The 13,809-nt window shown below is 33.1% G+C and overlaps 1 protein-coding gene across 2 annotated transcripts in view; it reads right to left on the bottom strand.

The window, feature by feature from the left end:
* LOC125817497 (multiprotein-bridging factor 1b) overlaps window positions 1–13,075 on the bottom strand; it is a 62,292-nt gene extending 49,217 nt beyond the window's left edge. The window contains exons 1-4 of one of the 2 annotated variants that reach the window (XM_049497040.1): window positions 12,916–13,075; window positions 10,726–10,809; window positions 9,948–10,030; window positions 9,706–9,826 (exon numbers count right to left, since the gene is read on the bottom strand). In XM_049497040.1, the coding sequence (XP_049352997.1) occupies window positions 9,707–9,826; window positions 9,948–10,030; window positions 10,726–10,809; window positions 12,916–13,048 (420 nt within the window). In that variant the 5' untranslated portion in view covers window positions 13,049–13,075 and the 3' untranslated portion in view covers window position 9,706. Of the gene's footprint in view, window positions 1–9,503; window positions 9,827–9,947; window positions 10,031–10,725; window positions 10,810–12,915 lie in introns of those variants that run through there. The other variant, XM_049497041.1, reaches the window with a different exon arrangement.
* Window positions 13,076–13,809: the final 734 nt, after the last annotated feature.

Here is a 13,809-nt window from a genome sequence, read left to right as displayed (position 1 = left end):
TTTAATGACATTTATTGAAAGTACTTGTGCAAATGATGTATATAAAGGTAAATTTATTATTCATATCTATCGGTATCGTCAAAATTTTCACTGTTGAGAGCTATTAAGATCCTCTTTTGATTATGGAAAGAAGATGCACGCCAATTATTTTGAAAGCATTGTATTGTTTGGCTTTAGTTCTTGCTATTTTTGTTCTTACCATCCCATATTTTTAAGGATCATGATCATCAGATGTTGGGCCCCTATTTAGAAATGGGAGTTTGGGAGGACAATCAACGGAAAAATTACTCTATCTGCACTATGTATAACATGTGTTTGGCCTTCAATTACCATCTTTTGATCATTCCAGAAATTGATAAATTTCTCTATAATTTCTACAATGAATTAGTCCACCTCTTCCTCATTCGAAGGTAATTTTCCTGGTTTTGCATTGTTCATCCATCTCAACACACTTTTTTCCTAATTGAATGTTAAAATTTTCATGTGCTTTCTTCTTCTCTGGCTTGAATTTCTCTGTTTTTAGAAGACTTTTTGCATGCCTTTATATTGTTCATAATCTACTTCTTTTGCAGGGGTTAATATTTGGAGAAGTTTTGGCAAATGAATTTCATATTTCACTACTTCTCTATGCTATGGCACTTTGCGCATTCAAGGTATTCGATAATATGCCTGATAGCACTAACAATATTTTGTTATGTTTCTTTCTTCGTAGATTTTTCACTATATTTCTATATATTGTGCAATCACTGGAAGATGCATCATCATGATAAATTATAGAGATATAATTCCTTTGATAACAATATGTCTACTAGAAGTTTTATATGCATGTTAGCAGTTGTTCCTGATTTCGACATGCATTATGTCTTTTTGATGTATTTTGTGTGGATTAACAACTAATTTGAGGCGGATAATGCACCACCTAATGTATTTGATAATATGTTTGTCAGAGATGGAATCTAAACTTTTGTATTCTGTTGATTTTGAATGAAACATGTAAAACAATTATAGTGTGCATTTTTCAGGTTCTTAATTAGCCAAGATCTGTTCATGAGCTTTTTAAATTTAAATACTCAAGTAAAGCCATTATACTCATTCAAAGATGTATTATCTTTCAAATGTTGCAGTACACCTAATATGAATCCCAATATATTTGGAATCTACAATGATGCTTGAAAATAAAGCTTACCTGATATGAATCCCAATATATTTGGAATCTACAATGATGCTTGAAAATAAAGCTTACTTTTATATTACTGTCTCTTACGATAAGACCATAGAAGAATCACACAACAACACTTAAAGTATGAAGAAATAACATGTTTTTGACGCTTTTTTTAATAACTGTCACTTCAGAAAAATAAACTCCAGTATCAGATCTTAATGGATGGAGAAACAGGTGATAGCAGAATACCTTGAATAAAATACTATTTCAGCAGTTTTTCTCTATTTTCTTTATTTTAAATCCCCACACCCCAAAAAGTCCTACTATCAACCAAAGGAGTTAAGTTATATAGCATGTTGTATAGGTTATATCATTAGTTTCAGAGTTATTAAAGTTATTTTATTCGTAACTTGATAATGCAAACTGAATATCTATATGCACATGCCAACGCAGTACATAGGAGATGAAGGAAGAAAAGGAGTGTGCTGGGGAGAACATGAAGAGTCTCAATCGGGATTAACATAATTCATAAGCCATCTCTGTTGTTTCTTGACAAACTTATATCTAATCTTCATTATCAAGTGCTTTTAACAGTGAAATATGTTTCTAGAAATGGTAGCATAGTCCTCATGACCATCCACTAACAGACTGGACATGACTGGTCTGTGAGGTGCAAAATTCACTTTTCTTAGTGCAATAGTTGGGAGAACTACAGTAGCCTTGTAAAAAAGGTTGATCCTCTTTCTCGATTTTCAACTAATGTGACTTTTTCAGTTATGCGTATTGCTATGTTCTTCAAATAAAAGTTAGTGATTTATCTACCTTTTTTTTTAATCCAAAAATACAAGAAATTGGTTACTTTTGTTCAAAAAGTTGATGGGAATATGGTCCCTTAAATTTCTTTTAAGAAGATTCTCTACTTGAGAGGTTTCATTCAAGCTACCATAGTTAGCGCTTGGTTTGTACTGGAACGGGTGATACTAGAATAAGGATTCTCAAATGAACTGACAACCTACATATGAGATATGAGTATTCAGAATCTTTTCGTTGGGCAAGTTTTCTCAATTGCCTCTTTCCCTTCTTAGTGTGTAATCTTGAGCTTAAAGTTATCTGATACTCATATTTTTAGATTGTAATTGAGGATTCTAATAATAGTTCTTGAGATTCTCTTTTGCTAATTTAGGAGAATGACAACAAATATATATGTTTCCTTTCTATTCCTTAGTTCAGTAGTATTACTAAGTAGTTGTGTGTATTCTTATTTTTAATGTATAATGTTGCTTCCGTGCTTTATCTCTTACTCTTTTGCTGACATATTTTTCTAGCAGTTCTGCCTCAAAAACTCTTCGTTTGAGCCGAGGATCTATAGGAAACCATCTCTAAACCCCCACAAAGGTAGGGATAAGGTTTTCATCCTAACCTCCCATCGCTCACTTGTGAAATGACAATGGACATGTTGTTGTATTTATCATATTTCTTCATGAGTAGACTGTGTCATTTTATGTAGAAAAATAAAGCAATATGCATGTTAAAACTAATTGTGATTATCCTCTTTCTTCCTGTTTATACTTGGCTAAATGTTGTACCTTGAAGGTTGTTTCTTTGTGTTCAAACATTAGATCACTTAAATTGTCTTTGTTTGGTCAGTTCTATGTTGATAATAACATTTAGGTTGATAATTATTGATGTGCACCAAATGAAAAACTGCAAACCTTAGTAAATTTATAAAATTGACACGTTTCTTACATTTTTGAAGTGTTATTTGGATGTGGTTCAATAATTTTTGCTAGCGGGATGTGCCATTTAAACATTCAGGTTTGCCAGATGATTTTTTTAAAAGATTTTGAGATCCACTGAAGATTTAAATGACATGCATCCATTTTGGCTCTTTGACAAAGATTTTTGGCTTGCAATAAAAAAAAAAAAAAAAATTTAAAGCAAAGCAATATTGGGCCAAAAAGAGAATGGTTATGGATGATTTATGTAGTAGCCTCTAATTTTGTTCCTGATTGAAGCTTAGTTGGGTTCTTTTGATTTTGAAAATTTTTAATAGATTGAAGGATGATTTTTATCATAAATCGACTTTAACGACTCTTTGGGCTTACAACCCAGGAAGCAATCTTCATGAAACAAGGGATAATAATATGCTATATTCTTTTTAGTAATACAAAATCTAATGATGACATTTTAATAGCCATCATATTTAGACAAATTGTTCATTGAGCAGAAGAATGTTGTTATGATATAATAGTTTAAAGTGAATGGTCTGCTTGATAGTGTATTTGAATAGTTTAAAAGGCAGGGGAGCTCAACTGCCGAGGGAGTCTCAAGTTCCTCTTTTTGTGCTTTTTGGTAGATAAAGAAAGTATGTTACTTTATGCATCTAAATTGTAGGATAATTCTGGTGATATAAAGGAGTCGTCATTTGTCATTTAATATGTTTTTTTTTCATTTTTAATTTTTTCAAGGAGGCATCCTGTAAGGATCATGTAAGCAGATGTTGCAAGCTGGCCGTCTTAAGTTACTAGGCTGTGTTGAGACCAAGAGAAGGCTAACAATGGATCAAGTAAATAATCTCTTCATTCATAGTGTTCTAACTCTATTTTGACATTTTTTTGGTATTTGAATTAGCATTAAGACATGATAAATAAAACTAAATTCGATTTCTCGCACAGTCCTTCTCCCTTTCTGTTGTCACTCAAGTGCATGGTCTGCTTCATAGTGTATTTAAATGATCTACTTGATAGTGTTTTGTGGATCACTCATACTAAGCGAGATAAGAATGCGGTTTATAATTGAGGTACGAATGAACTTTTCAGTTCCTTGATAAATCATAGGGAACTTTATTTCAGTTTCTCTATCAAAAGTAACTTTTTCCAGTTATTTAAATTGTGATATCAAATTGTCATGATATTTCATTAGCTGCTATTTCAAATTTTATAGTTTATTTAAGAATAGGATGCTACTTTGGTTGACAATGAGTTTGACTAAAAACTTCCCAAAAATAAAGGTTAAGGGCACATGAATATAGTAGTTTATGATCTTACCAAAAAAATGAATATAGTAATTCATGATTTGGCATTTCTCCTATATAAAGTTTTAAAAAGTGAGTCTACGTAAATGCTTTCCTCCAAGTGCACAACACATGAAGAAATGAAAGCCTCAACGTTTGACTTATTAGGGAGTTCGATATCAATCATACAGTTTATCTTGGTAGATTTTTAAAAACTTAATAGTAATGAATATGACTCTCGGTCATTTTGAGTAAATGTTCTTTCGTTTTCTAATAGTAAACGTGGCTTTTGATATAGGATCATTGCAGGACATTCGAGGCTGCAGAGTAGATATCATTTTGAATGTTCTGAAAGAATATTTTTTTTTAATCTTTTCATCTTTCAACTATTTCTCAGTAGAAGTTATGTTATAATTTTGTGTCTGGAAGCAGCGTTCAGATGGTCATTGCGAGATCCAGGTGCGTGAATGTTAAATTTAAAAAATTAATAAACAAATGGTTTAGTGGACCCATACAAAAATACAAGATTTGTGTGTGAATCAGAAGAGTATCATCCAGTTTGGTTTAATCCTCCAAGAAATGGTTCTAGGGAATCAATGCAAGTGATTGTTGTAGGGGAAATTCCAAGCCATTCTAGATATTCCGATCGATCGATTTTAGGGTTTAGATAAGCTAGCTTTGCAGGGGAGAAGTAATTGAGGGGTGGAATACTATCACCTGAGAAATCTCTCAGATCAATTGAATAGCAGGTGATGGAATCCACCCTTTGTTGTTGTATTTTTCATTTACCAAATAAACAAGTTTGACTATAGCTATTAGCAGGAGTTGCTGCTACTCTGATATGCCTATCACACATTTGATTTGGTTCCTCTGGTTGCATTACATATTTTCATAAGCTTTGTTAGTTGTACAAAATTGAAAATTCTCAATTTTATCTTCTCACTCTTTTGTTTTGATTTTTCAGATTTTGATTTTCTTATTTTTCTCACCCCTTTTCCCCAGATTTTCGTCTCTATAGGATGTAGACCTATTGTCAATTTGGGACCCAATTCTTGAGTAATTATCTGGTTTTTGCTTAGTTTATTATGAAAATTTTCTACCTGCATGTTCCTAACGGAGATTTGTGTGATGTTGACTTTTCCTTTCCTAATCAAATTTTTAGTATTGCAGGTTACTTCCCTGCAGGAGTAGTAGTAGTTCTTTTCATCTTTTTCCATCACGTATTTGTTATTTCAAGCCGAGGATAGTTCTAGATCGATGTAAATGGACTTGTATTAGCATTAAAAAAGTATTTGGTTTCATTTCTTCATGTTTGTGTTATTGTAAATAAAGTGAGAATATAAATGACTTTTTAATTTTTGTTGTACATATTATCGTTCACACCCCCCTTAATAGAACTGTCGAAAAATATAAAATGTAAGCACGGGCCACCCCCATCTAGTATATAAAGAAGACAAAGCATGTCTTTTTAAAAAAATATATATTTATAAACCAAAACTTGACTTGACTAAAATACTATATTTTAATTTAAAAGATAAGCAGGTCTTCTTTATATTTTTTTATTTAATTAATTTTACTAATATATGTATAAAGGTTGTTGTGGGGTGATTATCTTTCCATTCTTAACTAAAACTTTTAAATTTTATAAGTGCCTCTAAGCATAACATAAGAAAATTATTATATTATATTTCACGTAGGAAAAGAAATAACTGATAGTTAGCTTAATCAATTTTTAGGTGTGTTTTAATACATAATGATAGATCATATGTGGTGTAGTTCAGGAAGAATAAGTGATCAATTGATAGTTGCGTATGAAACTAGTGAGAGACAAAAACAGTTCATATATGTTTTGGCCAATAAATCCAAGATTAAAGTTAATCATTGCTATTGAATATATCTTTAATATTAAAGAAATAGCAATAAGAATGCACAATATTTTAGGGAAAAAATCAATCTACTTTTATTAAATAGAAAAACATAATAAAATATACATTTATTTATTACATTTTAAATATATGTAAAAAGAGCTAAAACGATATAATAAAAATGGAACCGAAGAAATAAAAAGAACATTAAAATAAATCCATCTACATGATAACAAGATTAATTCATAAGGCTCTTTTTTAATTACCAATATTATTCTTTATTTAATTTAATTTAGTGGAGTTTTAATCCAAGAGCTTTCTCCAATTGATACATCATGTTTTCGTTGGGAATTGTCTTTCCATATTCATAATTCTTGATGATTTGTACATTCACTTTTAGCTAGCTTCTGCATGCATAAAAAGAACATGTGTATCAAATCGAGTTTTAAATTCTATGGATTGACGATATAAAAAAAAATTAATCATACATAATTATGTCGTTCATTAGATAATGATCGAATAATTTAACTGACACTTTATTAATGATTTTTTTTGAGAAAAATTATTCTATGCAAATAAGTCCGGTCTTAAAACGAATACTTTTTGAACGCTATATATCAAAAGGGATCCTCTCTAAAAACACAGATTAAAATGGACATTTTACTCATATGTTGGCGAATTGTGATAAACAAAATTAACTTTCTTTAGTTCACCCCAAAACTCAAAAAACATCACAAAAATTTTAAAGGTTCACTAGAATTCTTTTTATTAACTTCCTCTCACGTGAAGCTATATCATGACTCAATTTTAAGTGTATTGTGCAGTCTATTTGATTTATAAAATCGTGAGTTCTTCAACAATAAAAGTATTAAGAAAATAGAGATTTTTTTTCATAAAATAAATTTTATTTGCTTACAATCAATATATAATAAAAATACTACTATATATAAGTCGTTCTAAAAAGAATAAGATATTTATATATTTAGTATTAATAATTTAGCTTTAAACTTGTCATTTTATCCGTAGTAAGATAATTTATAGACACATAAATCTCTATGATTTAGTTTGGATCATAAAATCAAAGTTCTTCCTTTTATACATAAATTTCATCCCTAATTATCAAACACTTTCACATAAATTAGGACTGAAGAAATATATTATAATTAAAATTCTATCAAAATTATTTTCTTAAATGAATTTTAGAGACCATGCAACTATCTTCAATATATATATATATATATATATATATATATATATTTATTTATTTATTTAATAATAAGGAACTTATCTACCCCATCAAATTAGTTTCAGGTTTGAATTTTGAAAAACAACATTATTTTATCAAAATTTTAATTTTCTATAGAGAAGTGAGATATATACCTTAGCAAGCTGAGTCTGAGTCATAAATATGCATTAGGAACGATAACGCGGTTATTTCTAGGAGGAGGGTGGTTTATGTGCGGAGGTACCCGTGGCTGGTTTTGATTTGGAACGATAATGCGGTTATTTCTAGGAGGAGGGTGGTTTATGTGCGGAGGTACCCATGGCCGGTTTTGATTTGGAACGATAACGCGGTTATTTCTAGGAGGAGGGTGGTTTATGTGCGGAGGTACCCGTGGCTGATTTTGATTTGGAACGATAACGCGGTTATTTCTAGGAGGAGGGTGGTTTATGTGCGGAGGTACCCGTGGCTGGTTTTGATTTGGAATGATAACGCGGTTATTTCTCGGAGGAGGGTGGTTTATGTGCGGAGGTACCCGTAGCCGATTTTGATTTGGAACGATAACGCGGTTATTTCTAAGAGGAGGGTGGTTTATGTGCGGAGGTACCCGTGGCTGGTTTTGATTTGGAACGATAACACGGTTATTTCTAGGAGGAGGGTGGTTTATGTGCGGAGGTACCCGTGGCTGGTTTTGATTTGGAATGATAACGAAGTTATTTCTAGGAGGAGGGTGATTTATATGCGGAGGTACGTGATTGTGATGGACGTTCATGATGATAGGAGGAGTACGTCTTTTGGAACCACAAATACCCAAATTGATGAATTGAATCAAAGAAGAAAAATAATTGAAACAAGTTCAAATATTGAATCCCAATTTAGACAAGTTCGCAATGTGCACTCTAGAGGAAGAACAAAAAGTACATGAAATATATAGGGTTTCATCTGAGTCCAATTTATTTTTATATATAAAACTCTACTAAAGTCTTCATAAATATTAGATCCAATCTCATTAATTTTAAAAATATAATGAGTACGGTACTATCAAGTTAAAATTTTGAATACAGTTTTACTATTAAACGTAAAACGAAAGTCTAAAATTAAAGTATCGTTTTTATATAAAAATGTGTCATTCTTTCATTGACTGAGTGTTGAAAAATAGTGTCACACAAACTGAAACGAGATGAAGTATGGTATCTCCCTAGAACCTTCCAAGTGTGGATGCTTTCCTATCTTATTGATAGTAGGTGTTTACCTACTGGCTATATAATTATATTATGAGTTTTACCTACTGGCTCTTTGGCAGTTTTCTCCTCCTTTTGCGACCACCAATTTCTTGGTGATTACTCATTAGAGTCTCGCGGTAGAATGAATAGAATCTTTTCACTTGAGTCATATTTTTCTAATGATCAAAAGTGACAAATTCAATTGGAGTGACTTTGTAAGAAAATTTAAGTTGCCACAACGATCCCATAAACACCCAGTTAGCAGAAGATTTTTCTTTTCATTTTTTAATGAACAGTTTTTATGCTCACATGATTATGTTTTTCATTAGAATAATTTTTCAAGCAATAAATTATATTTTAAAAATATATTTAAAACTTAGTTGTTTGTGGTGTATACTTTTTCATTCAAAGCTTCTATTACCTAATCCGATTTTTTTTAATTGCTAGATTATATGATTAAGCACTTTTAACTCTCACAACTATGTTTGCCCATTATTGAAGTTTCACTTCAGAAGTTTTTTTCTAGCTGAGGCCTTTTTGTGGAAAACTACATTATGGATGTATTCGGTAATCGGTACAAAAGAAAATGTTTTATAGAAAAATAATGATTTTCCTATTTTCTTGTGTTTGATAGGTACGATCCAGAGAAATACCATAAGAGGATGGGTGGAGGGTACTGCACGACAATATGTAGTACTGACCACACCGAGGAAGAACTAGGGGATCTGTCCGAGATTGAAAGTGTGGGGTGGTGAGGATGGGAGGCAGGGTGAAAACAAGACGGGTTGGAGGGTGAAAAGGATACAATCAATGTGGAACACCACATTTCTCCTACTAAGATAATATTTTCCAAAAAATTTAACCAAACGAACCTGGGAAAAATTGGACACACCCTAAGTTCACATAACACTATAATTAAGTTCCTGGGTTTAGAAACTAGACTGAACTTGATGGCTGAAGGGCTGATTTGAAAACGATAAGAGTAAATATGTAATCCTATGAAAAACAGTTGAGAATATAAGCAGAAAAAAAGTCCCGTAAAAGAGTAACTTCAAAATTTCCACAGAAGAAACAGCCAAGTCAGCAAAGAAAACAGTAGTGAATCCAGGCATAACGATAAGCAAAACATAGCGATGATTAGAGAAAAGTTTGTGTACATGACCAAATTTTGGATTCAAACAGACAGAGACGATCCATAAGGCTCACTTGTGCGCTCACACTTTATTTCTTTCCTCGAAGTTTCGCTCCAAGAGCTCTCTCCAGTTTTGAGATTATCTGTTGGTTTGGAATTGCCTTTCCCGACTCGTATTCTTGGATAATCTGTGGCTTCTCATTTATCAACTGCAAAATAACAAAGGAGCTTATCAGATTTGTTTTGCTACAAATTAACGATCCCCTATGTATGCGTCCATTTCATTTTTTTCCCCTTTTGGGGAGTCCAAAGTGAGTTAGAGGTATTTACTTGAGCAAGTTGAGACTGAGTCAGCTTCTTGTCTTGTCGTGCTTGCATGATAGCTTTCTTCAGTTCAGTTGGTACCTTTTCATCTGAAAAAATACAAAGTGACATCGGACTCTTTCAAAGGAGAATGATATTGTGGTATACACTACAGACAAAATAACATTAGAACGAAGGCAGAACTGCTCAAAATCCCAGGTACTAAAATATCAAGACATTGATTAGGGGAAACAAAAGATAGAAAGGATAGATTAAAGATCTAAGGAATCGACCCAGTCCAAATTGGGTGAGGTAAATGTATGTTTGGGTTGTGTTAGGATGAAGCCCCATTAATTGTATATGTGGCAAGTAAAAATACATGGAAAAGTTTAGTTGGGTAGCTAATACAACGTTGGCACTGTGAAACAAGAAATAGAAAAAAGAACAGGGGAACAAACTACAAAGACATCATGAAATACTATGCCTAGGAGAAACTTCATAGAGATGACTAGTGAATTAATTTCTTCCTTTTAAAATGTATAGATTGTGAATTCATCCTGTTTCGAAAGTGTAATGGATGTACAGAGAGAGAGCAACCAAAAGAATGTATAAGTACACAATGTGTTTTGGGAAATGTATGTTCCTCAACTATGTCAAATTGAAGATATCGCATGCCCACATAAAGTAGGCAGAATATTTAGTAAATACTATGACTTTTACTCGCATACATATAGAGATTAAGCATCATAGTTGTCCACCAGAAGTTTTCCTAATTATGCTATAAAAGGTGTAGCTCAAAACTTACGAGACAAATTCTCAGTGTCTTCATCAAGTTTCCTAGTGTTCAATGATGTACTACTAGAGGCAGCCCTGTTTGAGCCTGCATTAGCTGCATTAGAAAAAAAGGTATCAAGAGAACAGCTCATCACCATAAGCCTATTCCAAGAGATTACGAAAGCAAGAACATGTGACTTGGGAACAGGAATGGGTACGAAGCATCTGAATGTTTAAACTGATAAGTGAACTTGAAGAGAAAAAAAACTAAACCAGCAGAGAACACTCCAAACAGCTAATTGTGCTCACGCCTGAATGAGCATGTGTTTACAGAAGGTTCCACACAAACAATGTAAGTTTTCAACCTTCAGTAATCAACCAATATCAGAATATACAGGAAAGTAGGTAAAATAAGACCAAAAAGTAAATAGGTGCATTCTGTTACCATAACTTTAACGATCAGAAACAACAAGACCTGCTGAAGTGAGAGGGTCATGGATTCCAAGAGAGAAACTCCACTTACCAAATTTCAAAGTTCAAGTTAACCAATTGTCCAACCTCAGTAGTTCAGTTATATTTTGAAAGGAATTTAAGATACTACCATTTTCTAATTTCTCCTGGTTTCAGTTAGTAAACATTGGTAAAACAATAAATCTGAATATAGAAATTACTCTACCAGAACACCAGGATAATGATACAAGATCAATCAACACATACTTAAGGTAAAATTGCATGTTGGTATTTGCAAAGGTAGTATGAAAGACTGATAAAAAATCGACCATCTTAGGCATAAAATGCACATACGGCTGAGCAATAATTCAATATTACAGCCATTAATAGCATAAATTGAACATATTTATTAAATAGATTTAGGTCCATTAGCAATTGTAAGCATATACAACAAATTGGTCATAGATAAATTGACATATGTGCAAATTATCTGATAATCTAGCAGACACAAAGGATATATCCCAGCGGAGAGAGAAGTAGCATTCACATAAGCGCACTGATTTTATAGGTAGACAAATTAAAGTAACAAAATCACAAGAAATAGCTACACACAGACTGACAATAACTACAATGACGCCTCAATCCCAAACTATTTGAAGTTGGCTATATGAATCTCCATGTCTGTTATGTTATATACATACTATAATAGCAAATAGGAGCTAGAGATGAAAACAAGTAATTGAGCAAACGACAAAACAGACTAATGACTACAGCTATGCCTCAATCCCAGACTTGTTGAGGTAGCTATAAATTCTCAGTATTCACCTGTTAAATACAGAATTATAATAAATACTGACATAAAAAGAGCTAGAGCTGTTAAGGTGAACACAAGGCTAACAACAACTATTACTACACGTCTACACCACAATCTCAAACTAGTTGAGGTGAATTCTCAAATTTCTCCATACCAATTCCCTGAATATCACAACAAAAAAAAGAGGAGAGAGCAAGAGAGAGAAACAAGTAATACAAGTGGAGCTAGGGATGACAAAAAAGGTTCTTCAATAGTAAAAACTGAGTTCCGGAATCCTACTTCACAAAAACAGCTCAACAAACACATTTTACTAAAAAGTTCTACACAAGATGGTACAGATGATAAGATGAACACCGGCTAACAACAACTACCAATACACCACAATCTCAAACTAGTATAGGTTAATTCTCCATATTAATTCCCTAACTACCACCAAAAAAAACGGAGAGAGAGAAATAAACAATACAAATGGAGCTAGGGATGATAAAAGTACTTTTTCAATTGAAAAACTGAGTTCAGAATCCTGTTACACAAAGCAGCCCAAACTTCTCTATGAGTTTGTAAGGTGAACACAGTCTAACTATTACTACTACACAAACTAGTTGAGGTAAATTATCCAAATTCTCCATATCAATTCCCTAAATACCACAAAAAAAAGTACAGAGAAAAACAAGCAATTCAAACGGAACCAGGATGATAATAGAAAATTTTCAATTGAAACAACTTAACTCAGATTCCTTTTATACAAAAACATCTCAACAAACACTTTCTACAAACATTTCCATATGAGATAGTACGGAGAGGAAATCAACCGATCGAGAGATGACAAAACTGAGTTCAGAAATCCTATTTCACAAAAACAGCTCAACAAACAATTTATCACAGAGTTCTACACTAGATACATACAGGAAAGCGTGTTCATAGATAGATAGATAGAGAAAAGGAAGGATAAGATACACTTCTTAACGGTTTCGATCTCGGCGCCGGAGCGACGGGCGGCGTTAACGGCTTTCTCATCCTTGCGAGCGGCGGAGGTAGGCGCCTTCTTCCTGATTACTACCGGCTCCCAGTCTTGCGATATTCCACTCATCTTTTTTTCTTCTGAAATATCTCCTCTACTGTTGAAGAAATGTGTCGTCTCGTAGTTTATATATAGAGAGAGAAGGGGCCTTTTGGGGATTTTTCATTTCGAGGTTTTCCTTTTCACTATCCTTACTATTATAGATTATGTTGCTCGGAATATCCAAAAATGCAATTGATTGTGTGTTGGTTCCTTCAAAACTAATGCATTTTTAAAGAATTTGACATAAATTGATAAATTCTTGGAGAATTAGAATGGTTTGTCTTCTTATTAATTGAATATGAAATAAAATTCAAATAACATTTAACGTTGTATCATAGATGAACCACCATCTAAAAACTAGCAATGGTGGTATTTCATGGAGATGGTGGTTGAGATGAAAGTTGTGAAGTAGTGAATGGTGGTGGTGGTCGTCATGGTTGGTAGAGGGGGTTGGCGATGATGGTTGTGTAGTGATGGTCAAAGGTGATGAATGTGCGATGCTAGTGATTAGTGATGGTGACTAGTAGTAGTGGAGAGACCGGCTACAGTGATTGATGCACAACGATGCAATTATCAAGGGGTGTGCTCTACCACTGAGTTAATAGCCTGTCATGCGAGCCTCCCACTGGAGGCCCGCTATGCCAAAAGCGAGAGAAACCCCATCCCACCCTTACCTTTTCTTGCCCCCATGTCGCCTCATGGGGGGAACGTAGGGACGTAAAAAAAGGGGTCGTCCATAAATCTCATAAAAAGTACCTAAAAATTCATAGTGAACTTCGATGAGAGTT

This window comes from Solanum verrucosum, unplaced genomic scaffold, assembly GCF_900185275.1.
Source record: "Solanum verrucosum unplaced genomic scaffold, falcon-dt-bn FXZP01000280.1, whole genome shotgun sequence".
NCBI lineage: Eukaryota > Viridiplantae > Streptophyta > Magnoliopsida > Solanales > Solanaceae > Solanum > Solanum verrucosum.
This window is presented reverse-complemented; position numbering and strand designations above follow the sequence as displayed.